This window comes from Accipiter gentilis, chromosome 30, assembly GCF_929443795.1.
Source record: "Accipiter gentilis chromosome 30, bAccGen1.1, whole genome shotgun sequence".
Lineage (NCBI taxonomy): Eukaryota > Metazoa > Chordata > Aves > Accipitriformes > Accipitridae > Astur > Astur gentilis.
Window position 1 is genome coordinate 1,620,036 of NC_064909.1, and position 27,457 is coordinate 1,647,492.

The 27,457-nt window shown below is 34.5% G+C and overlaps 1 protein-coding gene across 1 annotated transcript in view; it reads right to left on the reverse strand.

Moving 5' to 3' along the window:
- Positions 1-27,457, reverse strand: part of KIF6 (kinesin family member 6) — a 187,566-nt gene that overhangs the window by 131,409 nt on the left and 28,700 nt on the right. The window contains exons 6-10 of the mRNA XM_049833729.1: positions 21,207-21,336; positions 11,455-11,661; positions 5,515-5,658; positions 4,477-4,563; positions 250-353 (exon numbers count right to left, since the gene is read on the reverse strand). Of these exons, the coding sequence (XP_049689686.1) occupies positions 250-353; positions 4,477-4,563; positions 5,515-5,658; positions 11,455-11,661; positions 21,207-21,336 (672 nt within the window). The remainder of the gene's footprint in view (positions 1-249; positions 354-4,476; positions 4,564-5,514; positions 5,659-11,454; positions 11,662-21,206; positions 21,337-27,457) is intronic.

Sequence of the window (27,457 nt, forward strand, 5' to 3'; positions counted from 1 at the left end):
GGCAAGCATTCCCATCCTTTACATTTACTTTACTTCACTTCCTCAAAGCTGAGGCTGCAAAAACAGAGCCAGCAGCCTCATAGAGCTTTTCATGGAAAACCGCCATTCTAACCTGGCATCTAACTTCATTTTATTATTCACTCAGAGAAGTTTAAAACTCTGAGATGAATTTAAATATTTATACCAACAAAGAAACTGATGAAAAGTACCATCACAAAAGAAGAAAACAAAAACAATGTAAGCCATTACCGAAGTAGCTCTTCTTGTGAAAGCTCTGACGTTCTTTGCTTGCCAGTCACCAGCGCCAGCTCATCCTTCAACTCCTGGATCTCCTTTTTCAGCTGGACAATCATCTACAAACAGCAAGGCATAAACAAATTATCACCTACAAATTAATACCTAGTTTATGATTTTTGCATTGGAAGGCTGAGTTCAGGGAAATATTACACTTGGGTTTTCTCTTTTTTTTAAACGTCTCTTTTTTTAAAAACAGCCTAAATGCCTTAAATATACCAAGAACTTTTTTTCCTTTTCCATTTATAAAAACAAGAAAAGTCTTCCAAACTCATTAAATTCTATGTGTTAGAAGACAAGGCTGTACAGAAAAATTCCAAAAGATGATTAAAGATTATTTGCAAAAGAGAAAAAAAAAATTGTCATAGGAATAAAAAGAGCTTTCTGATTCATTAGTTTTGCATGCTAGTAATGAAAACACATCTAAAATAGAACTGATGTCTTTGTTAGAGAAAGGACAAATACACACCAAAAGTGATTTTCTCTTACCTTCCCTTTAGAAACAGGAATGCCAAAACAATATCTTAATATTTTAATCTTAACTTTTCTTCTTTTTCATGTAATATTCCACTCTTATTAGAATTATAGCAAACTATAATTGTAGGATGCATCAGTTGCTAACAACAAATGAATAGTATAAATCAACATAATGGAATTAAATTGCATTAATGAATAGTACCGATTGAGAAAATTACTTGGAGAACTGTGTTAGATTTTAAAATTCTAATAGCTCATTATTGGAGCCTGTACTTTCAGAAAAAGTATCTGTATAACACCATATTTTACAAATCATTAGCCTCCCAAGGCCAAATTCTACAAAGCAGGGACAATATGCAAATCCCTAAGTCTAAAACATGAATGAACAAGTTCTTGGATACTTTCTGATTGATCATTTTAATGATGCATCACCTTATAAGGGCTCAAATGTATCAGGAGTCCAATCATATTTTTAGATGGATATGAGTACTCTGATTCCATTTGCAAAATAAGTTTCCAAGAGAAGAATGTTTTCAAGGAAAAATGAATTAATCATTCTTGATTGCACACACCTTTTAGAGATAAGATTGTTGAAATTGATGACATCTTTTCACTGGATGTTAAAATTCCTTCAGACATTTGTATTTCTTTTAATGTTTAAATTTAACCATGACTTCCTAAACTTTGAATGAGTATTTTTACTTTATAAATCAAAATATTCTAAACATACATGGTTATTTCCTTTATCCCTAAACTCACAGGTAACACATTTGGTGCTATGAAGTATGAAAGGCTAACTTACAATATTTTAAGTAAGAATCAGTAAGGTGGTGAACTGTTAACTACAGGTGCTGCAAGAGTGCTTCAAGAATATTGCAGGCCAAACATTTTAACGTGATTTTAGGTTGCCTCACTCTGGTGCCACACTCTAATGTAGTCTGTGCCAATTACTGACTCAATAAAATAAAATTTGGGGCTGAAGTATAAAATGGCAGAAAGCTGAACTGATAGTACCATCCCTGTTCATTGTTCAAATTTGCTAACATGATTAACGTCAATCTGACAACAGAAATACTGTTTTCAGAATAAGGATAAAAAGATTGATTTTCAAGTATTATTAAGACAAACAAAAATCTACAGCAACATATTTTCATTTCTATTTTTAAATGAATGCCAGAGGAGATTAGATTAATTCAGGCCCAGTAGTTTGGTTTTCAGTTTAAACCAAATCCTTTGATCATGAGTGAGAGAGGTTCAAAGCCGAGTCACTTGAAAAGCAGAATGGTTACAAGTTCATCTTCTTAGTAAGATACACAGTCAGCAAGTCTTCATTACGAAGAGTAAAGTTAATGCAACAGTCACACTTAACTTAGATCTATCAAGAGGTATTATGCACTCCCTTTATAAATCGTGCACTCAATTTACAGATTTGCAGTATTTATCCTGCAAATAAATGGCATTTTTTCATTTTATGAAAAAAATTGTAAGTCTAGCAAATCAGGTTGCACCCTAGTAATATACTTCAGGTAGTTAAGATGGACAAAAAATTCCACAGTGAGCACAGAGCCATATATAGTCTAGGTACCTGTGTTCCCCTGCCTTTTCCACAAGAGGGGATGGTTTTCTAACTCTTTTGCTTTACTTGCTAAATGACCCTGCAGAGTGAGACATACCAAACTCATGGAGTATAGCTCCACAGGATGTAGTAAATGTTCAGGAGCCTGCATGTGTTCCACCTCAATCTTAATATTTTCATGGCTTCTGTGGCCATGGAAGAAATTTTTTGCATGAGTTGCTACTATAAAGCCTACATAGGAAAAAAAAAAAAAAAAAAAAAAAGGATAGACAGACAGAAATGAAGAAGTTGTTCAGTGCCTACTGGGTTTATTTTTTGTGCCTTTTTTTGTTTGTTTGTTTTGTGATGCTGTTACTGTTAGAAATTGTTCGGAAACAAAGATAAATAATATAGTAATAAAAAAAGAAAAAAACCAGAAAACCTGACAAGAATCTCCTATTCCCTTTAACTTCAAGGACAAGAGAAAACAAAAGCACAATCATTAACAGTAACTGAAATATGTTAATTAACATCAAATAACAATGAATGAAATAATCAACCATCTATTCCCCCAATTTTTAGACAACAAATGCTTCTTGTGTTATATAATCTAGCATTCTGCAGTCTAGCATTCAAGGGGAAAGCATTTCCTAGCTAGTTCAGAAGGTTATATGAGAAAAAAATACATAAAACTTGTAATTATAAATTAATCATGAGAAATTTAGAAATACAGTAATAATATTGCTCATTAAAAAGAATGATAATGCGATTAGTATATTAAAAAAACATACAGGACCATTGAAATTAGACTATTTAATTCAGTTTTTATATTCTTTAGAGGTGAAAAACTCAGTTCAAATATATAATTATGTTGTCAAAAATTATGTTTTAAATATTGTCTGTTTATATATAAACAGAATAATAAAATACCTTAATCTTAACTTATTTTTCATCTGAGGTCTCTGTCACAGAGACAGAGGGTATGCTGAAATGCATCCATAGTTCCTTCTTCATTATATCCATATATGTGGCTTTGGCATGCCCAGTGTAACCTCAGTCAAGCGTTTCCCATACCAGAAAACATCTCTGATATACAGCATGCAACCCAGCTGATCCAGTAACTATCATTATCTGCAATACTATGTTGAATTAATCAATCCTTAATAGGTGTACTTAATATTTACAAAGGAAATAAATTTTCCAGGTAATGCAGAAAATTACATCAAATAAACTAACAAAGGCCTCTTAATCTAGTAGTTATAATTACAGAGCACATCTTCAGACAAATCTGGTATGTAACAAACTAGAGGCATACAAAATCTTTCAAAGGAAAGACTAACCAAATACTAAAAAGAAAAAGTCTTTTTATTAGTTATTATTATATATAAATTATTGTTATATATAAGTTATTATTATAATGAAGTGTTAAAATTTTTGTTATGCACATTTAAAGAAGAAATTTGTTTTCTTTATGTGGCAATGCTTTGTGCTTTACAAATGTGGATTATTACCTCTATCCTTCTTTGCACTTCCTAAATTCCCAATCCATTCGGCAGAGCTCCTTTGCTGCTCTTTGGGATATGAACATCAGCCTAATGCTTTAGTGTGGAAATCCTCTTTCTACATCTCATTTACTTGTCTTCCTTTTTTCCTAATGGTAGCTTTACAGAGTTTGTTCTTCCTAGCTAAAACATTCCTTGGACCAGTCTCAAGGAAGGACTGTATCAGCATGTTTCTTAGCTTTTTAATACACGAACTTTCAGTACAGCAGCATGCCTTCAAGTGACTAGCAATCTTAGTAGATTTTGTAAGCATTTTAGGGACATCCAGTTATCTGTGACTATGATTTAGAAACTAACACCCTAAAAGAAGTAGCACAAAGATGATAATGAAAGTGACCATTGCTCCTCAGATGCCTTAAGAGCTAAGAAAGCTTTTAGAGGTTTTATAAAAGTCCATTTAATTATAATTATGTCCAAAAGCAAAAAATAAAAATAGTAGTTACTTTATAGAAAAAATTGGAACTTGCATCTAAAAAACAATTTAATGGGATGATTCAGTATAAAATCCTCAACATCTGTTTGACTGCTATTGATTATTCAACCCTAAACCAAGCAATCTCTTTCCCTCTGCCCCCATACAACTCTCACCAATCTGGGGTCAATTTCTTCATTAAGAACTGCTTCATTCTTAATAAGAGCAACTCGCTGTGCAAATCTGCAGGTTGCTATAGATTCCTGGAAGACAAAAAAAAAAAGAAAGAGACAAAAAAGAAAAACTTCAGTTAGCTTTGCACCAGGTAAGTAGAACAGACTGTTAATGAAGTCATCAAACTAAGTTTCTATTTTTTGTATACTTTACAGAAATAATCTATCATTTCATATCCCCAAACAACAATATTAAAGGGAAATTAGGTTAGCATATTAACAACTGACTGACAAAACTGTAAAATTATAGTACATATTTTATTGACCCAGTCAATCCCCTGATCAACTCCATTTCAAATGAGTCCCCAGCTGGCCCTAAAGGATGAGAAAGCCACACTATTCAGAAGGTAAAAACTTAAGCCAGATGTAGCTCCATTCACTACAGTCCTTTCATAAAGACTACAGCCTTTTTGGTAGACAAAGAGAAGAAAACATCACTATGTATAATTCCAGTGCAGTGAAGGGAGATAAAAGTATTTGAAAATTTCAAAAAATCCCAAGTCACCCCACCCAGTTCCCTCTCTCCCCCTGTGAACTCTACAGTTGTCTACTATACTCAATGAAATCTCAACTCCGAAGAAGTCTACAGGAGTTCTGCCAAGGCTTTCAGTGTGATCCATAATCGACTTATAGATCTTACCAGTATGTCCTGTGGAAAATTCCTTGGAAATGCATTTTCATTACTCAAAGATTTATTCATCAGGAAAACAGTAAATTTAGAAACAATATATAGTTCATTACTAGGTGCAAGCTCCTTGACTTGAGATTACTTAGAGAAAATTACATTTCCTAAAGGATTTGTCTACATCTTACCGCAATTTCCACTGATAAAATTACCTCCTGGAAACAAAACGTTTTTTTTTGTAAGGGTAAGAATAAAAGCATACACACTTCAATTGTAAAGTCTAATAAAACTCAAAAGTACAGGATTTTTAGAGAATTGAAAACATTTTTTGTTGAAAATAGATAGAAATAACATACATCTATGTTTCTTTTGTCTATAGAGAGCGTTGCTATCATGGTAGTCATGCAGTTTCCTCCCAAGCTGTCTCTTAGCACTGAGGTCATCATAGAGTTTCGGTAAGGAATATGGGATCGTTTTTTCTCTGCAAGGGCAATTATTACCTGGAACAATAGTAAAAATGGAAAAGACTTTTAAATTTACATGTCTATTAATGATTGACACACAAAAAGAACAAAATCAATCTGCTCAGGAACCTAAACTTCTGATGTAACAAAACTACACTTATGCACCCAGTTAACTGCAAACCCACTCATTTTATTGAAATAATTTCAACTTAAATTTCTGTGTGTTTATATGTCATTGTAGGAGCTGGACCTGATAGACCAAATAAATTTAATTTTATCATAACATATCTTTACAGCCACTCAGCAACACGGAAACTGAACATGATAAACTAAAAACCACAGACTTTCTTGAGACACAGGAACTTACTGAAAATCTTCTTCATATTTGTTCTATCATAACAATAAAGTATGGATAGTATTCAAGTAAAAACTTCCTTAATATTTGCTAAAGCATGCTTTAAAATGACAGATTCTTAAAGCACGTGGTTCTTAGAGGAGTCAATACATTTATTTCTGAGAAATGTCTTGAAAAGTAAAACACAAATAAAAGGGTGCATGATTACAATGTACTGCTGGAAATAAATAATTCAGTTTAGAATATATATGCCTTGGCCAAAAAGGAAATGGTACACCTACTATTCTCAGTTTCCCTTCTCAGCTGTTTACATTATGGGACCTAATTATTATTAAATAAAAAGCTAGATTACCTCATGATCTTTTGTGATATAAAACATTTGAACTGTTACCTGGCCAAGCACTGTATTGAAAAAGTGTAGCTATATGAGTTGTGCAAGCTGTCCTAAATAATTAGGAGTTGATCTTTCCTTTAATAAATGTTACACACCAGCATATATTTTTTTTACTTTGCACTTAAGAAAATTTTTATTTTAGAAAATTTAGTAGCAACTTTTTTGTTGGCACTAGTTTCTCTTAACAGTCTTCAGACAGTTAAAATTTATTACTATAAATCTTACACTGGCAACCCTGTGAGGGATGAATACATAATATGAAAATTACCATCTTGTAAAGGAAACCGGAAACCCATTCCTGGATCAAGGTTTTCAAATCTCATCTATTACAACTTGCTAGATGGAAATATGCTATAACTCTGTTAGTTTATAATATTGCATAGAAACCTCATAGTAGTCTAGCATACCCATTAATAAGCACATTCCCAGCCTCTGCCACACAGAGAGTACAATCTCAATAGACAAAATGGGAAAAGAGCCAGAAGGAAGATATGTTATTTCCATTAAAAATGGGAACCGTGTTACAGAGAAGTTAATTTTTTCTGAAGTTCATGTGGGAAGTCTGTAGGCCAGGTGGAATTTGAACCCCCACACACTGACACTGAAAAACTATGTGACCAGCTGCCATGATGCAGAAGCCACTGTACTGTCATGTGGCAGTCAAATAACACAGAAGATGATGGGTTTGAGCATGTTTAGTAAAACCTCACCTAAATCACAAAATCTATCTTTACAATCCAATCAAGGAATCTGGAATAGAAAGAGGAGAAATCTGAGGGAGAGGGAAATTATGTTCCTTCACAAAGCGACAGAGACCATCTGTACAGGATCTGAGCCTGGATCTTCTAACAGCCAATCATCTTTACATGGTCAAAAATAAGGTGTTGTTATGCTTTTGATATAAAAAAACGTTTGGGGTTTGGGTTTTGGGGGTTTGTTTTTGTTTTTTTAAAATACGGTTTGGTCTAAGCTTAAAAGACCTTAATAATATTACTGAACCAGGACTGTAATATGCTGATTAGAATCAGCATAATTTAAGTTATAAAGTTTCATTTTGAGTGGGTCAAACCAACCACTTTAAGACCTAATTAATTTTTTAAGCATTGAAGCTGTCAGAAATATTGTCACTTTTTGTAAAATAGCATCCTATATGAAACATAATAGCATAGAGCAGGTACAATCACTCACAAATAACTTCACTGAAACATTTGGAAATATTGTTAAGTATAAAGGAAGGCATGAGGCTCACAAGTGGTTATGATATGATCTGAAGTGTGCCCAAGAGTCCCTGTTCCTGTCCACATCCTTTGTGCAAGCAGTAACTTCACATCATAGGGAACAGATTTGCACTTGTACCTCATGCCAATAGGCAGCCAGGACATGTTCTCAGAGCATCCTCAGGACATGAGGATTTGGAGGTGCATCAGTTGCAGGTACAGAGCTATCAGCTACATCTGCATCTTTCAGTTTAGTGTACCACATGCTCTGAAGCCATATGCCTGCTCCAGAGGTCTCCTTTTTTTTCTCCTGTTCATCTGCAATCACAAGACCTCTGATATTGCCTTTGATCCATATTGAGAATCCTTCCAGATTCCTGCCCACACCACCCCACTCTTCAGTTTTCTGTCAATTAAGTCTCCCATCCCACCTCCCATTTGTAGTAGAGTTTATCAGATTAAGCTCTGGTCCTTACAGCAAAAAATCCAAACTCTATTGCTGGTGTCTTGCAGCTAATTACAAGCATTCTTACTTTTTGGACAACATATGCTTTTCTCCAGTACATACTACAGGTCTTGCTGGAAATAATTCATCCAAAAATATCACAATTTGCTAATTAGAAACAAATGCATGTACTTCATATTAAAAAGTTCCTGGTTTTTCTGTTACTCTAATGTCTGTATATGTTAATTAGGAAACAACAAAAACAGAAAATTACCTTTTCTATAGGATGTGAGTAAATCTAGCCTTTAATGTCTGGCAGTGATTTCAAATTTTATTAGCAAAAAATTTGGTAGGTGTGGGTAGCAATCATTCACTAACCAATAAAATCTTACTGCATTCCCTAAATGGATCATGTGTTAAATGACAGTTAACAGGCATATTCATCAAAGCAGTGGGAACATCGTGTTCTTTAATTTTGGGGAAATACATACAGCTCTAATTTCACTATAGTGTCAATTCATATGTCTGTATCACTTAATTTGTAACTCAAAATTTGGCCCAGGATACCCTATGTTGTGTATCAGAGGGGAATATCTACACACACACAAAAAAATGCAGTTGCAATTCCAGAACATGCTTCTACATCTTATGGACAACAAAAACTAGCATCTAATTGCTGTGGACACTAAAATTGAATTGTCCCTACTGCCATTGTAGATCACCTGCATGACACTATCTCATCTTCATTTTTCTCTAGACATATAGGCCACTTGGAGAAAAAGTGCAGTTCATTTATTTGAAGATTTTTTTTTAACGCATAGTGGATCTTTAACAAGCAGATCAAGTGTGATAACACAGAACGGTGTTCTCATTGTCATCTTGACACAAATCATTTTACATGACTACTGTATTATGCAAGGTGTTTAGAAATGGCATAACACAACACTAAACCACCCATAGATAACTAAATAGCTGAGCATGTAAATAAGCTGACTTTGAGGAATCCTCCTACTTCAATATTAGTCCCTGCAAGTCAGGGTTGAATGGCCCAATTCCCACCAAACAAAAAGATATTTTTTACTGTTTTCAGTGGTCTTTTATTCAGTATTAGAAAACATTTCTATTGACAAATGATACACAATCCCAGACAGAACCCAAAGTGCTTATCTCCAACTGTACTTATTCTAAAATAGGAGTTAAAAGTTGCATGACAAAACTTCAATATTTTATGCTTCTACACCACTTCAACCTTGAGTATCTCAAAACACACTACACAGATTAAATTCAAGCTCACAGAAGCTCATGCAGTGTTGCATTATAAATATATAAAAATCATACAGTAAATAAGAAGGATCCTTCAGAATCCTGTATGATTCTGAAGAGGTTCATTTTAGAATCACTTAGTCTTGTCACTTCCCATGAGTACAACTGAAATACAGACATTTTTCTTCAAGGTAAAATTTAAACAAATGGTGGGTATGAAAAAAAATTCAGTGCAATAGTAAATGACTTACTGCCACCTGCTGTGCCTTAAGCGTCTTCTTTTGACAGATTAAATATCTGTGATCATAGATTAAATGAAATCTAAGAGATTTGTTCTTATTAACAGAAAAACACACAACACAAAAATTAAAAATATTCTTCCCAGTAACTGGAACAATCAGTTATATTTCCTAATCATAATTTTAAAGAATTTTCACATACAGACACCCACAAAATCTTCTGTTTTAATGGATTTCCTTAACTGCACATTTTACTAAATAATGCATATACTGCAGTAGAAATTAAAAGGGACAAATCTGAATTTTAGAATTAAGCATTTTTTTCTTCTCCTCTCCCTCTCAATTCCCCATATTTCTTCCACTGAATGACAGCCTCACAGACCTGCTATTGTTGTATATAAAAATTTTTAAAGAAGCCTTAGGAAAAAATACTGTATTCTCCAGCAGAATTAAAAAAAAACATATAAAATTTCCTGCAACAGGAACAGTGTTTGCTGTACTATGAAAACAACATTATGTATTCAATCTTAGAAAGAACTTCATTTCTCTTACAGGTGTGAGGTCTGAAATCCACACTTGAAAATATTCAACAATTGCAACTTAACAGCACAGCATCCACAAAAGAGATTTCATTGATTGCCAAGTGTTTCTTACCCTTGCTTGGTGTTCTATGGCATTAGAATACAAAATATCACAGGAGATCAGGAGACATAAGTGTAACATGCACTAAGCTTTTATAAATAAGCATAAATGTCTTTTAGCAATGCCACAAATACTAAGCCAAAAAGAAATACCTGAAAGGAAGGAATGCTATAGAATACAGACAATGCCTATAAACCTGGTGGAAAGAAAAGAAGAGATACTACAAAAGAAGATATTAGTGAGTGCGAACAACCTCCACCATCACACTTATCACATTCACAAAAATTACAAGGATCCTAAGATGCAACATCTTATTTGTCTAGTCATGAAGGGAAAATGATTATATCAGATCAATGGAGAAAAAATAATTAATAAAACCCAATAATAATAATAATTATTATTGTTGTTAATAATAACAATCATCATCATTTGTTAACCAAACCTTTCTACTGGAATGCTTCATCTTCTAAGTCTCCAGTCACCACTGCTATCTAAACTCATTCTTTGTTTCTTTTTAAAAAAAAAATCAGTAAGATCAGTCAGGATTAATCTACTTTCTCAATATTTGCTTTTTTCCACAGAGGAAAAATACAAAGCAACTTTGAAAGAAGGATAGGGATTTTAGTATACCTTAAATCAACAGGCTAAACCTTTTTCAGTAACAACAGCTGAATGATAAAGGTTTGTGGGGATTATTATTATTATTATTTATTATTATTATTGCAGTTGCATCTGTGAGTCTTCTTGGTATAAAACCAATTATGGTAGTTACTCCATAAATACATTAACAAAGGTAACCCTTGCCTCAAAGAGATTGAAGAGTCACATTGGTAGAGCAATAAAACTATATGTGAGAGAAAAGCCTAATATTTTACCATATTACAGTGCCTGAACCAAATAAAAACCCTTCACTTAGGTTCAATTATTCTTGAGTGACTCATCCTGATGCCAGCTGTGGAAGGGGGAGAAGATGACAAAAAACATTTCTAGCAGAAATACAGCTGCAGTTTTGTAAATATCTTTAGTATTCCAAATTAAACAAGAAAACTACTTTTTAAATACAACCCTGTATGCCTACTATAACCTTACTGTTTAACTGTTAAGCTTTTCTTAAATTAAAATACATTATTTCAAAAGAAGAGCTATCAACTCAAACATTTTAAAAAACTGCAATAAATATCCTAAGACTAACTGAATATTGGGATTTCCAAAACATTGCACATTGCTAAACAGGAATGTAGCAAAGGGAGAAATGTTTCTCTCTATTCCAATTTTACCTGTTCCAAATAATGTAATGACAGATTGATATATTTGGCTTCTGTCAATAAGTGACCTCCAACTCCAGTCTTTGCAACACGCTCTGATCCAGCAAGGTCTACTAGGTGTAACTTGGAGTGTTGGATAGTTGCAGATCCAGGTTCCTTGCTGGAGACGTGAATAGTGAAAATGCAGTGAGATCGGGTTGAGGCTTGATTCATTGGTGTCTAGAATGAAAAGAAAGCGTCCTCAATGTTAATTTAAAAAATAAATTTTGCTTTTTATAGCTCAATAATCTAGGAATTAAAATCACCTATCAAGTTTTTTAGCTGTTGCAGCTGTAATAAATATGCAAGAAGAACCCAAAAGCATTTACCTGGCACTCACATTCTGGCCCAATACTTGGATAACTTTGATCTGGACAAATTGTAGTGCAAACAACCAAGCAACTATCTTTGTTCCAAGGTACTCTAACGGTGAGTACTTCAGCAAAGCAGCTGGCCTTACTATGCTGAAGAATACTGAGAAATACTAGAAAAGGCTAACTTGACCAGATGGAAAGTTATTAATTCCTGATCTCTGGGAAGTTATCAGTTTCCCCATCGGTAAGCCCATTTTTAATATTTTTTTGCTAGATAGCTACCAGTGTAACTAAGACTAGGACTTTCTAAATGGCTTTAGGCTTTCACATTTTCATTACTTTTATGAAAAAAATTTGACTTGGCAAAATCAGTATCAGAATTTTATGTGGCATGACAAGAGTTTTCATAAAAGGTTTGGCTTTAAATATATTTATTTGGTATAGCTACTGCCATACTTCCTTAACAAGACACATGGAAATTCTTGGTCAATTTTTAGACATGCTCAGCTTTAGTATGGCTTTAGTGGTGTTCCCAAGATATTTGAAATGTAGAACAGAAAATTTTAAACAGCTTTCAGATATTTAATTTTAGATTTGAAATGTCCACATGCCATCACACATGTACCTTTCTTTTCTTAAACATATACAAAAAAATCTTTAAGCATATAAAGCCTCTTTCATTTAGTTATATCAAGCTGTTGTTGGAAACTTAAAACTAAAAGAATTCCTTATTATCCTCATTTTATAAACAGCTGAAGCTTTAGAATATATATGGAGATTATAGTATACCATACAAATAGTATTTTTATTTATAAACTACAATAAGTGTGACTACATTGTTATCAGGGCATAAATACTTGACTTGCAGAAAAATAGGGCAATGGAATAAATTAATAAATAAATATTACTGAGTTAGCAGCTAAATCTATACTTATTTATAGCCATTTAAAAAGAAGAGACAAAAAATTCCTGGTTACATTGTGTACATTAATCTCTTGTCTATACTTTATTCCTCTCTTATTCTAGAGTAATTATTTATCTAGGCATTACACTGTCATTCAGACTAGATATACCAACACATTGGTTTTTTTCCATAGTCTGCTTTGGTATGAAACATTCCAGACATTAAAATAGCCTGTTCATTGCAGGTGTTGAAACTGTTGTCTTGTTAATCCAGAAAGGACAGCTCTTAACAGAAAGACTGCAAGCTGAATATTCCTTTACCAGGAATAATAGGAAGAGCTATACCTCTTGGTTGAATTGTCTCCTCTTCAATTTCCCAATATTTTTTTTTCCAGCCTTAATAGTGCCAGCACAACTGAATTGTTTATGGGAACTGATCCAGCTCAAAGAGAAAAACAAACAAAAAAAAAAGTCTGCAAACCATAGATATTTAACCTGGATCAGTTTCCTGATTCAGTCACAGCGCAGCTGTAAAAAGCAGTTCTGCTAGAATAATTGAAAATGGCAGCATACAGCATGCGAACAACTAGGTGGTGTGCAGGAATAGCATATGCTTGTAGTTGTTGGTGAAAATTCTGTAATGAAATTACAGTCTTAGCGCTATTTTATTTTGGGCTGCTTCACCTAATAAAGCCAAGCTCAGAGGGACAGGGAGTTTTGATCATTAATTTATGCAGATGAGGAATTTTGCAATAATATAGGCAAGCTACTGGCTCTGCTTAACTGCCTGGTTTCTAAGGAACATTTCACAGTCCTGTGAAATGAGCATCAGAGTGCAGTCACATGCTATGCTATCTTCAGAGGTGAAGCTGAACAAATGAAGGGGCAGTGAGCTGTAGCACAGGAATGAAAATAAACAGGCTCAGGGGAAGCTGTCAATCAAGAAAATATTCCCAAACATACTTAAAATTCAGTTATACTAAGAAAAAGTCATATGCTGTTAAAATGTATTTTATTCAGCAATTCTGATTCCATGAATAATCAGAGCCAACCTCACTTATTTTACTAGGAAAGCTATAATTTTACTACTTGCAGCTCTGTGAAGCAGGACTGCATATTTTATTCTTCCAGCTCAAAATCCACAACAGAATTAATATTTAAGGACATTCTCCTCAACAGAATTGATATTTGGGGACATTTTGTACTACAGTCATGGCATTGGTCACACCATACAAGTCTAAGGCAGATCGAATATCAATACAGGTCTAGATAGGAAGCACAAATAAAGGTTGCTATGAAAGAAGCAGAAGTCATCATACTTCAGAATAAGCATTCTTAAGCAAACTTAAGTTTCACTATGCAGCAAAACCTCATGTATTTCAAAATGTGCTTTTAGTCACACCTGTTTAACCCCAACAGAGGCAAAAAAATTTTAAACATAAAAGTAATTTCAGGACTCTGAGTTCCAAAAGCTCAGGGCAATATTTGGCCTATTAGGTCTTTATTGCCTATAGCAATATGCTAGCCACAACTTGATTTTGCATGTTCCAAACAGATTCTGCTGGACTGGTCATCAGAAATTCCATTTCTTTTCTCCCCACAACTTCTTTTTTCATGTAATTGCTATTTTTATAAAGTCCTTCAGAGTAGAACCAAGCTTTAATCAATACACCAATACTCCTTTTTACAATATGATTCTATCTCCACTTCGCAGTTCCCATATACAGAAAGCTCTATTAGAACTCTTACAGGAAGAATAAAGTAATAAAAATTTAAACTATTAAATGGGATGTGATTGTGACATGTTAATTGCAGTCATAAATCCCCCATGCTTTGCTACTTTTACCACACAAGTAGATGCAAAGCACACAGCAACAGAAATGACAACTTGTCAGCATCTTCCATCCAACAATAATCCTTTTTTGTTGATGTTTGTTTTTTTGCTATCTTACATATGCAACTTCGGAGTATCAACACTCAGCTGTTCAGAAAGTTTGAAAACTGAAAACAAACAAAATTTTCTGGACAGTGTCTCAGAGCCTACTAAAAGGTTCCTTTAGTGGCTCTCAGAGTTCATACTGGCTTTGTTAGCAGTATTCAAACCATATGTCTATGAAATCATCCTCATCTTAATTTGATGTGATGAAGGAAAAAAAAAAAAAAGAAAGAGGGGAGTAGCCTGGCTCTCAACAGATGGTTGCTATTGTGAAAGTTATATATAGAACAACTGATGAGCTGCAGTTACTTATAAAGAAATAATTTTTTCCAGGAATTCTGTGACATCATAAACCACATAAGCAGACTTCAGATGCTTTGTGATATCACATGAACACTACAAAGGAATTAATGTCAGGTCATCTGTTGCTGCCCATTTGTGGCATGGTAAAAGACGAATTCAATAACATTTCTTTCAAAATCATGATTTGGTAAAGCATCAGTGGTTTTTTTGATCTTGGAAAATATGTACAAGAGATATGTCAAGCCATACAACCCTGTCTCCTTTTTCTCCAGGACCAGAATATACCTGTGCTGAAATTAAATAAACTGTATAGAAGCTTTGTGACTTAAACCATTACATCTATTCACACAATGTTTGCAAGAAGTTGGTTTCTACTTAAATGAGAACCTGCAGCACAGACATATTGCAAGAAGCATCCAAGTCAGATGTTTCTGTCAAGGAATACAAGGTCATGAAAGGTCCAAAAACTTGCTGGAGCCTAAGTTATCCAATTAATCTAATTAACAATTAATCTAATTGTTATCTATCTTAAAACAACAAAACACTGTAGGAGTTCCTCCTTATACAAGAACTTACGTATTTCCCAAATCCTTTATTTGTTGCAGCTGCTATTATAAATGTTGTTTTCACTAAGAATAATACCCAGAATTAGGATGCTACTGGTCTAAATAAAGTTCTTAATAATTGAGGACCTAAGAAGGAGAAAGTTTCTTAAATAGGAGAAAAACATATGAAAAGCTGTTTGAAAATTACCATTAGACTAACAGAAGCTGCTACTATCTGGAAGAATGATGTGTTGATTATGGCTGCCAAATACACTCAGAGAAAATACAGAAAAGAGTTCAGGACAGCTGGGACAAAAAGATTTAACAGGTGATAAATGCAGTCATTCAGCCCATATTGCAAACCATCTCCACTTGGCAGTTTATACAGTTTCAGTGGAACCTTTTCTTCTTTGATTTAAAACATTTAGATATCAGAACATGATTTCCCTGCACAAATGAATTAGTGACTAGCCAAGGCATAAATGAAGAAAGGCTGATTCTGAATGCTCCCATTTTTTTGAGAAGAATGTTGCAGTGAAAGCTCCAAAATTTTAAGGAGGGTTTCTTCCTTCTCAAGTTGTTTTTTTTTTTTTGCTTTTGAACATTTTGATGAAGGGCAAGAGAAAAGAGAAAAGCACTAACAGCATTCAAGGCTGGTATCAAATTGATTTTCTCCAATCTCAAGCTACAATCAGATGGATACCTGTAGGAAGAAGTCCTGATAGCTTCAGTCATTTCACAGTTCAGATGGTAAGAAAAGAGCCATTGTGTCCTACAAGAATGATAATAAAGCAATATAACAGTTTGTTTCTCTGGTTGGAAACTCAGAATATTCTGGTGTTTTCACATTGTTGATTTATAGCACAGAACATCATAAGTCTCTGCAAGGTGGAAGGAACAGAGATTCTTTGTTGAAAAACAGTGGCTATATCTGCCTAATTAAAATAAACGCCACCAGTTCCAACAGAACCATGCTATATGGAAGGGTATTTAAGTTGAAGGATAGGAGGTTTCTGCCTCTGTATCTGGTAGATGAGTGAGACCTTAATACATCTTTAGTTTCCTTTCTGATTAATATGGTACAAGTGAAGGGGCTCTTCAGGTGTACTTAGGAAGACTCGACACTGCTGAAATTGCAAATTTGTTGCTATGAAAATATAGGATCAGAATAGGTGCAATCGGACACTTCCCTGATTTCTAAAAGCAATACTTTACCTTTCCATATTTACTACAAATACAGTTTCACAGTTATACCATGGTAACAGGTTAACTTTTCAAGTCATTAATATTCCCTGGTGAGGATACTATTAAACTTTATGCTATACAGTGCCTTATACCCACATAAATCTCAAAGCACTTTAAGGACCATTCAAAGTAGCACACATGACCAGTGATTCTTTTACCAGACACAGAAAAGACAGCACCTGTGCTGAAATGATGATGCCATTTGGTGCTAATGATACTATAGAACAGATTTGTCAGAGTGGAAATAAATTAACAATTGACACCAATGAGGATCCTATGAAAGCACAAAGTTGTAATTCATTCTGGAATGCAGCTCTAAAATGGATAAAATGCCTTCTTGGCAAAAGTGTAATTTAATCTCATATGTTCATACATTCAAATCCTATTTTTCAATTTTCATCTGAGAAAAAACGCAAACACTAGCAGTGGCTTTCTAAATATATTCAAGAGAATACTAATGGACAATAAAAATAAATACAAAGGGAATGAGTCCAATTCAGAGGTCACAAGTCAGTCCCCACAACTATCTTTACATGGTTAAAGTTTCATCTTTCTTGAAATAAACATATGTAAACATTGCCAAAAGCTTACTGCTTGCCCCATGTGTACTTCAAACATTTTAAATGATGGAACAAATACTGTGTAGTATGCACTGTCTTCCAAATTTAAACAATGGAGCATTATAGGTATAAAACCATGCACTAAAACATTTCCTTCCTCATTAAAATGAAGGAATTTTTCATTAGAGGAAAAACAAATGCTAACTGTACATGCAACTACAGTGTTCAGACATATCAATCTCACATAAAGATTTTACAGTTTTGAAATTGATGCATGCCCTTGGGAGGCTACTGGGTCTACCTTACCCTGCTATTTTAAGAGAAACACTAAAAGAAACACTAAAAAAACGTACTAAGAATTTTCTAAATCACAGATGTTCAGGCATATTATTTCAAAGGACAGTGATCACAAGAGATTCCCATCACAAGAATTTAGAAAGGACCACTTCAGCTGAAGACATATTAATAGTATATCTACCAAAATAAAATGGTTTGTGAACACTATCTAAATGGCCAAACACTTATTTCTATAGATGAGCTTTTTTAGACACTGCTGCTACCACCTGTGTCATATGTGCAAATTATATTTTGGAATCCTTTCTTTGCATGTATTTGAGATACCTAAAACATAAAGTTGGCTTAAAAAATTAAACTTAAAAAATAAAGATTTTTTTTTTTTTTTTTACAACCTGTTGCTGAGATTCCTATACATTCAAGTATAACAAGAAACTGTGTTTTATGGGAAAACAAACAAACAAAAATATACCCCTTACAGTTGGAAAAGCTGCTAACAAAAGAAACAGTTTTTTGGGTTTGTTCTCTGCCTATTTCTCCCTGGCAAAATGTAAGAGACAAAGACTTCCCATTTGGATTTTTACATTATGAAGTGTTTGTGCACAGATATCTCCTATCTTACCATTTCCACAACTTGTAGTACATGTCATAACTAGAGCAAAGGACTGGTCCTATACTAATCTATAAACCAATCCAGCACAAATTAGATTAGCTTCCTCTTTTCTTCTCATGGGCTATGCAATTATGTGTCAGAAAGCAGTATTTGGTTATAAAAGTTCTCTTAGGTTCTGACATTTAATCTATGAATTAATGTCATCTATAGAATACTTTTAATATTATGATCACTTTCTTTCTAGCACAGTCAGTGGTGGGGGCAAAATGCAGCCCTCAAATCACAAGTTAGCCTCCACTAGCAGACGCATTACAGAAATTACATTGTCTTTCTTATTTTCAAAATGGTCCTGTAACTCTTCAAAGAAGGGTTATCTCAGGGGTGCAACTTTAGAGACCACGGATTTCATATGTGATCCATGACAGTCATCTTAGTTTTTCCATAGCCAAACTCCTCATCATTAAAAAAGATGAATCAATAATTTGTTCTATTTTATTTTCTATTTAGGTTTATTCATCTTGTGTCTTTTTCTTTAAAGATTACTTAAACAGGGTCCTAATCTTTTTTGAAGTTAGGAAGTGTTATCATAATTCAATTAAGGTTTAAAAATATGGATCTCTGGAGAAGTTATGGTTGATGTCGTAAGTTCCCTTCCCTAGACCTCTAAATTAAACCCTCATTTCTGCAAACACTATTTTCTCAGTCTGATAAGTCATCATGTAAAATACCACAGTCACCTAAAACCAAAAATGTCTAATGATAATGGGTGATAACCTCTGTAATGCCCAAGAGGAAGCAGCACTCAGTAAGCTCACTGAGCAGTACTGCAACATACCTCCTGCAATTGCGAAGGAACAGCATATGAGGTAACTACATGAATAAAACTTCTACAGTGAAATTCACCTTATTTGAAGTTTTTGGAATCATACTAGCATTCAGACTAAGCAAGGTAAATATTGCCACAATGGGTGGTAGTTATTCCAAGAAAGTATTCTTTGCATTTTTTTCTTTTAAGTACTCTTCATTAAAGACCAACAAAACAATAACTTTATAGTGTTTATATAACAAAAAACTCTTGGCAAAAGCAGCAAAAGTGACAGTGGCATAGCATTTGCTAGCCCAAGCCACTCAGATTAGTGAATTCTCTACAGCTGGGGTCCCACACATTCTCATGTCTATTCTTATGTTTTCTAGCAAGTACTAGCATGTCCCAAATAAAACTACCAAGCTGTGCATTAAAAAATAAGCTAAAAGAGATTTTTCTTCACACAACTCAGTTAAGTCATGGAACTTTGTGTCACATGAGTTTTCATGATAAAAATTTTCTGAGGTTAACAAGAGCATTTGGGCAAATTCATGTAAAGAAAAAATACAGCAAAAGTTATTAGCTATAAATAGTCTGAAAAACAAACTAATAAGATTAGGATTATTTTTTTTTAAGTATTATTATTTACTTGGTTTATCTTTTACTCTTCCCTATATATTTGCTATTGGCCATTGTTCAAAACAGGAAACTGGAGCTGACAGATGCATTAAGAATATTCTAGTTTTATGGAGCATTACTTCATCTTGACCTTTAATGACTTACCATCTTCTTAGTCCTGCTATTTGTTCATGACTTTCAGTGTTTGGGATATATTTTCTCTTTTGGCAAGGTTTCCCAAACATGTAATGCAATTGCTCTTTACAATTGCTGGTTTATGACCTTGTCAACCAGCAGCACACCTTTCTTTAAATATTCTGTCTCATTTTCATACACAGCTCCTCTAAACTGATCAGAGATTTCCTGAAGATCTTTCTCCATGCACTGAACTTTCTTTTTCTGCTTTCATTACCAACTATCATGATAGGTTTTCAGGTTTCTGAACACAATGTTGTCTTTTTGCCTCCTCTATTACACTTTTTCAAGTTCCTCTCCTCTAAGTTGTATCAATTTTTCCATTTTGACACCATCAAATGGTTCCTTAACTCAATATTTATATTTACTAGCAGTCCTTAAGCATAGCTTGATTATCTTTTGCCTTAACATCCTTCTGCCTCTCAAAATGTCACTGCTGAAATAGTCTCCCTTGAGAAAGAGAGAACAAATTGGTTTTTTGCCTATTTACATTTTGAAATCAAACACTTCTTCCCCTGTGCTCAGGCGTACATGGTCAGCAAGCAGGAGCAGAGAGCTACTTCATTATTTCATGTACTTCAAATGTCTTTCTCATCACTGATTTATTATCTATCTTTTTTGTCAGACAGAGGAAGAAAACCCACAAATTTCTAAAATAGAATTTCTAAATATTCACAAATTTCTAAAATAGAATTAGCTGTGTTGTAGTAAAGACACATTGACAGTGCTCACATTATACAACACACTTTTTATATTTATATTCCATTTCCAAGTAGGAAGATAAGGAAAAAGAAGCCCTACAGATTTTGGATAAGGAAACACTTAATTTGCATTTTCCAGAATCAGTAAAACCACCCTTGTCTTTGCATACTGGCAAATATTTATTTTGAATGTGCTTCACACTGCCATTTGTGTGTTGGTTTTTTTTTTTTTTACACATAACACCACATGTTTATGCAATAAGAAGAAAAAAGATGGGAATTTTACCTCTTACTGTAACTACTTAAAAGGCAATTTAGCATTTCTGTGGGAATGTTTGACAATGCTTTGTAAGGCCATGCTTTCTAATCTTTAAATGTGTATTGATGTTGATATATACCACATTCAAAAGTCAGTCTATGGTTTATAAGAAAAAAAATTTTTCTTACTTATTTTAATTGCAGTCAGTTATGACATCAACAACCAACAACCAGATTCGCTAAGGAAAAACAGAAAGCTCTTTGCAAAGTGAAAGCTATCATCAGAGAAATGCTTATTTAATTTCACTGTGGAAATACTCTCAGAAAGAAGATACTTATTTACCTCCAAGGACTTCCAAAATATACACCTTATGTGGAGAAGTTTATGACTATTTTAACTCTGATGGTGGTAAGATTTGTAGCAGCAATTCTCACCTCAGCAATCATTCTGTTGGTGTCTCCCAAGAAGAGTAGGTTTAAGGCTTCCTCTTCATTGGTTGCTTGCTGAAGAGACAAGTTTTTCAAATGAATATTCTGATCAGGGTCTTCCATTACTGTCACTTTTCTACATGATAAAAAAAAAACAAACAACAACCCCAAAATGAAAACTAGAATTGTTGTAAGGCTATCTTTGTTCCACACTTTCATTTCAATTGCACCTAAAAGGTGTCATCTAAAACCCCAAACCAATCACAATAAAAGAACTAAAAACATTAAGAGTAAACGATGCACATTAAAGGCAGTGCTCAATATTTTTTTAACTCTCTGTCACCTCCTTTTCATTCCTTTATTATAAACCTCCACATAGAAAAGGAATAGATAAAATCTATAACTATTAGACAAAGCTTTGGGATTTTTTTATGAGATCTAGTAAAATCTCAAGAGCAAGAGGTTAGCTGTATCATCACAAATAATAAGTAGGGGGTTGTTTGCCATTACCACAGCTATTTAAGCACAAATGATAAATAAAGCATACCATAATCCTGATGAACAAATAGGCATGGAATATTTCAGAATCAACGTATCTGTAGCCAACATGTTTCTAATAACTTTGCATTTGTCAAGATTATTTCTCTTTTCATTCTTCTCAAATGATAATAACTACAAATGTAAATGATCCCTTTCTTAAATTAAAAGCAAGCAAATGGAATGATTTTATTTATTTCCACTGAGGTTAGAAATGCTCTTAGTTCTATTTCTTTAAGCCTTAAAGTTCAGAAAAACGAAGTTAGATGGAAGTAACAAGGATATGGCAAAAGCTCCAGGAGAGTTACTAAATATTACTGAAACTCCTTTTCACTTCTTTAAATAGCCCTTTTACACAAGAATTTTTTCTTTTGATCAGGTTACTGAGAGTTAAACTTTATTGCCTTAACTGAGTAGCCATTAGGGTCTTCTAAGTTAGGACATTCTGTAGTGTGCAACATGGAAGCCAAGTAGTTGCATCACTAGATTTGGAAAACTCTCAGAGTGAAGACTCTGTTAAAATTGAAGTACACTAATTCTGAGGAAGAATGACACGTCCTTCACGGTGAATTACATGTCCTGAGACAACTTACAACAAGCAGATCAGAATGTTTTGAGAAGCTTTAAGTTGTTTTTTTTTAAAACCAATTTTTTTCCTGCAAGTATAGATAATACTTTATATATACATATACACATATATATACATGTATTTGTATGTGTATATATATATTTCTTTTGATATTCTTCAAGGTTAACCACAAGAGGGAGTATGGGGCTTGAGTTTTTATCTCTAGATAGTACTTGCATGTTAATTACTCCAAGCTGCTTCAAAACCGCACAGATTGGGTTTTGTTCTGCTTTGCTTGTCTTTTTTCCCCAAAACTGACAGAATCAAATCGAGCAGCAAGCAGCATTCCACAGTATTACTCTTAAGTATCAGGGAAGTAGTTCACCCTCTGATGGTCAAAACATTGGAATGGTTATACAGAAATAATTTAAACACATTGCAATACAGTCACTATTTTCAAGAAAAAAAATACATGTAAAAGTACACACAGTGCTTCTTTAGTAGTCATAACAATTGTTTTACCAAGTATGACTACCTCCCACTTTTAGCCTTATTTTGCACGGTAGGGTAAGACAACACTAGTACAGTCACAAAACTCAACTTCCCCCATTCAGAGCATAAACCCAAAAGCATAATTATGCTCTGGCACAACAATGTTTTGATAATGTCAAGTTGTATTCTGTCTCCCATTCCATCTGTGTGTGCATCACATGCTAAAGCCCAGAGTGCTTCTGATTACAGTATGGTCCTTTTACTAATTTTAATATCTCGAAATTGCATGGTAAGCATCATCTACCACTTTTTATAATTTAGGAAAACAATGTTGGTTTACTATGCACACTTGGAATAGTATTTAAACTTTTAAGGATCTTTTCAGAGTACATTCTGATCAATGGTTATAAATAATTTCCCGACAACAAAGATATTAGTTTGGATGAAAAGCTCTGGAGGATTATTATATCAGAAAGAAGACAGTGGGGACATCACAAACCAGTGACAGCCTCCTATACAGTGGCCTTGTAGCTATTAGGAGGATTTCCAGATGGAAGTCTAAATTTGCACAACTTGAGGCATCTGTCAAAACTTCCTCAGAAAGACATGTTCCAAAATGATAGCAAAATGATTTATTTTATAGTGCTATAAAGTTACTGTATAATATGATAATAGATTTCTATAGAACATTCTCTATATTAGTGAAATCTTTACATTTCATAGCCCTAACTTGCATCTTGGAGTGGAAAAGCTCTGTTAAATTATCCATAATGACTGAAAGAAGGCAGAGACAAGGTTTTGTTTTCTTTATAAACAAAGAATCTTTCCATTTGACTTAAAGGATGGAATTTGTAGCTGACTAGGAAACCTGTAGGATGGGATCAGCATTTTTTATACTGTCTTTAACTCAGGCCCTTTCCTGCATTAACTAAGCTGCCATTAACATAAGAGAGCCTTACACATTGAATGCTTTCATTTATGAAATTCCTGTTACTGGCAAACAATGAAGTTAAAGCTTTCTTTGCTTCATTAATACCATCTCATTAATTTCTGTAATATAAATTAAAAAAAACGTAAAATATTTTGGAAAACAAATGACAATTTTAAAAATCAAGTTTCCTATGATTATATCTGTCTCTAGGGCTTAGATTTAAAGAAATCTAAAATAATCTCAAAAACTTTATAGACATTTAAAAATTAATCATGATGATGTAAAAAAATACATGAGGATACATACGTTCTATGACAATACATTAGCATAATATAGTGATACTACTTCAGCATGAGGAGAAGACTATACAGCTGTCCTAGTTTCAGCTGGGATGGAGTTAACTGTCTTCCTAGTAGCTGGTACAGTGCTATGTTTTGAGTTCAGTATGCGAAGAATATTGATAACACTGATGTTTTCAGTTGTTGCTAAGTAGTGTTTAGTCTAAAGTCAAGGATTTTTCAGCTTCTCATACCCAGCCAGCGAGAAAGTTGGAGGGGCACAACAAGTTGGTACAGGACACAACCAGGGCACCTGACCCAAACTGGCCAACAGGGTATTCCATACCATGGGATGTCCCATCTAGTATAGGAACTGGGAAGTGGGGGAGGGGAATCGCCGCTTGGGGACTGGCTGGGTGTCAGTCCGTGGGTGGTGAGCAATTGCACTGCACATCATTTTTACATTCCAATTCTTTCATTATTGCTGTTGTAATTTTATTAGTGTTATTATCATTATTAGTTTCTTCTTTTCTGTTCTATTAAATCTTTCTTATCTCAACCCATGGGTTTTGCTTCTTTTCCCGATTTTCTCCCCCATCCCACTGGGTGGGGGGGGCAGTGAGTGAGTGGCTGCGTGGTGCTTAGTTGCTGGCTGGGGTTAAACCACGACAACAGCCAATAATAAATTTAGGAAAAGGCTAACAGAGAAAAGCAGCAAGCATGCATCTTGGAGTCTGCCCAGAAGAACAGAATAAACTAATGGATAACTATAGCTAATCTTTCTGTGAAGTTGCAAGGAGCTTTAGATTTTAAGAAAGAATGACCAAGATCATAATTTTTTATATCATCCCCAAAAAATTATCTTTCAGAATTATAGCCCCCTGAATACCAAATCAGAAGACAAAGTCAACACTAATTCAGGAGGCAAGGTTATAAAGTTATTCAGCCACCAGCACAGCTTTCAATATCACAGATTTGATTTTCTATTCAAGTATAGACCTAGAGCATAATCTCCTTAGCTTGTGAGACATGACAGAACTATGAATAAGTATTGGTGCAGACTGTTCTGACATCATATTGTGGGAAAATCCTTCCCACTGTCTCCAACGATTTCTACACGTGAGACAAGAAAAACACATTTTGCTTGTTCTACACTTTATGGACATATAAATGTATTGATACTGACGCACATTTAGGAGTTATTGATCCACATAACAGTTAACCTGTGCAGGCACAGCCTGTGCTGTGCTGCATGGACAGTGTGGCATTCAGGCCTGTGTCGTGCTGCACAGACCCCGTGGCTGCAGGATAAATTCAGCCAGGACATTGTAAAAGAAGATCCTGGAGGCAGCTCCCACCTGATCATCACATCACCTGTGTAGCCTTGCCTTTATCAAAAAATGCACAAGAAGTTCTCATGAGAACACCTTTTAGAAATGGAGTTGTTTTCTTGTAAGGAAATTATATAACTTAATAGCTCAAATGAGCAAAGGGGAGAGATCCTCTCCATGGACAGGATCTGTGCTGCTCTGCGCAGTGCGCTGCAGGGAAATCCATTCAGGCTCCACCCAGTGCTGCACAAACACAGGGTGCCCAGCATCTGATGGGATGTTGGACTTACTTGCCATCTATATTCCTCTTACTCTGTCTTACTAAAGCAATTACCTTATTAAACCATTTGTTGTCAGGTGAGATCTAGAAATAGCCCTGCACTGGCTCACTCTCCTCCCCCACTCCACTGTGCAGAGCAAAGAGTCAGAACTGAAACAATGAGATTGGTGGTTCATGTACAAACAAAACATATAAGATCTGTTAGAATTTGCAGGCAACTGCCATAATCTCACTCAGAAAAAAAATACGTGTTAAATAATACTTTGGTATTCAAAAGTAAAGTTGGCTTGAACAGCACAGCAATAATCTGAACTGAATTAACTTACTCATCCAATGACTTCAGAAAAGTGACCTTAGAAAAGTTTCACTGACTTCTTCCTGCTGGTTTTCAGGAAACAAATCAACATAAAATCTGGATGGGAATGAACAATATATAATGTATACTGAAGTTATTTTACACACTTAAAGTGTAATTTGTTTGAACTATATGAACAAAACATAATCTTTGAAGAAATGATTGAGAACAGTTTTCAGCTGCGTCCTCATTATAAAACAGAAAAGCTTAATACAAACCTTTGTATTCTCCTAATATTTAGTATTCAGTAGTGACACACTGAATACTTCATTTTGAAAGAATGTATTCCATATGAACAGAGTAAACTAATATTATTATTAGCCTTAGAAATTTTAAAACACTGGTAATTCTCAGAAAACTGAAAACAGTTCTTGAAGACCTACGGATGGTGGCCGGTTTCTACATTACATAGATTGTACAGCCATTAAAAAGAAGAAAGGTTTACATTAACATTCTTGAGCCTTGGAGACAAGCAACAGGTTTATTTGCATCAAAAAAATCAAAAAATCAGACTGAATAAAATATATTGCCTATATGTTGAAAAGGATTCCTTTTTTTTTTTTTCCCTTCTTTGTTAATGTGGTGGGTTGACCCTGGTTGGATGCCAGGTGCCCACCAAAGCCGCTCTATCACTCCCCCTCCTCAGCTGGATGGGGGAGAGAAAATATAACAAAAGGCTCGTGGGTCAAGCTAAGGACAGTTTAATAAAATGATAGTGAAGGTTGTGCGCGAAAGCAAAGAAAAACCAAATGATGTTTTTCTCTACTTCCCATCAGCAGGCGATGTCTAGTCGCTTCTCAGGAAGCAGGGCTTCAGTACGCGTAGTGGTTGCTCCAGAAGACAAAATGCCCCCCCAGCTTCCGTCTCCTTTCACTTAGCTTTAATATCTGAGCTGACGTCATATGGTATGGAATATCTGTTTGGTTAGTTTAGGTCAGCTGTCCTGGTTATGTCCCCTCCCAAGATCTTGCCCTGCCCCAGCCTGCCGTTGAGGGGAGGGCAAAAATGTTGGAGAGATAGCCTTGATGCTGTGCCAGCACTGCTCAGCAGTTGCCAAAACACTGGTGTGCTATCAACACCTTTCTAGCTACTGATGCAGAGCACAGCGCTATGAGGGCTGCTATGGGGAGTATTAACTCCATCTCAGCCAGACCCAATACAGTTAAGTAGCACAGGAATTATTATACTAGTTGGTTTAGCTTTGCATGTCAGTAGTTTGGTAACTCTTAAAGCCCTTGGAGGGCAGTAGAGAAACAGAAGAGTATAAACTCATCTGAGGTAGTTAACCAATATTCAGTTATAGATTTTTTTTTTTAAGTGAAAATATTTTATACTGCCCTTATGGAACATAACAGTTCTGTGTGTTACTAATTTATATTGATTTAGGTATCATTGTTGATGTTTGAAGTTAATTGGCTCTTACCTTGAAGTGTCTTCCTTTTTATGGTATTGAGTTCACTTAATCTATACCTCAAAAAAACTTCA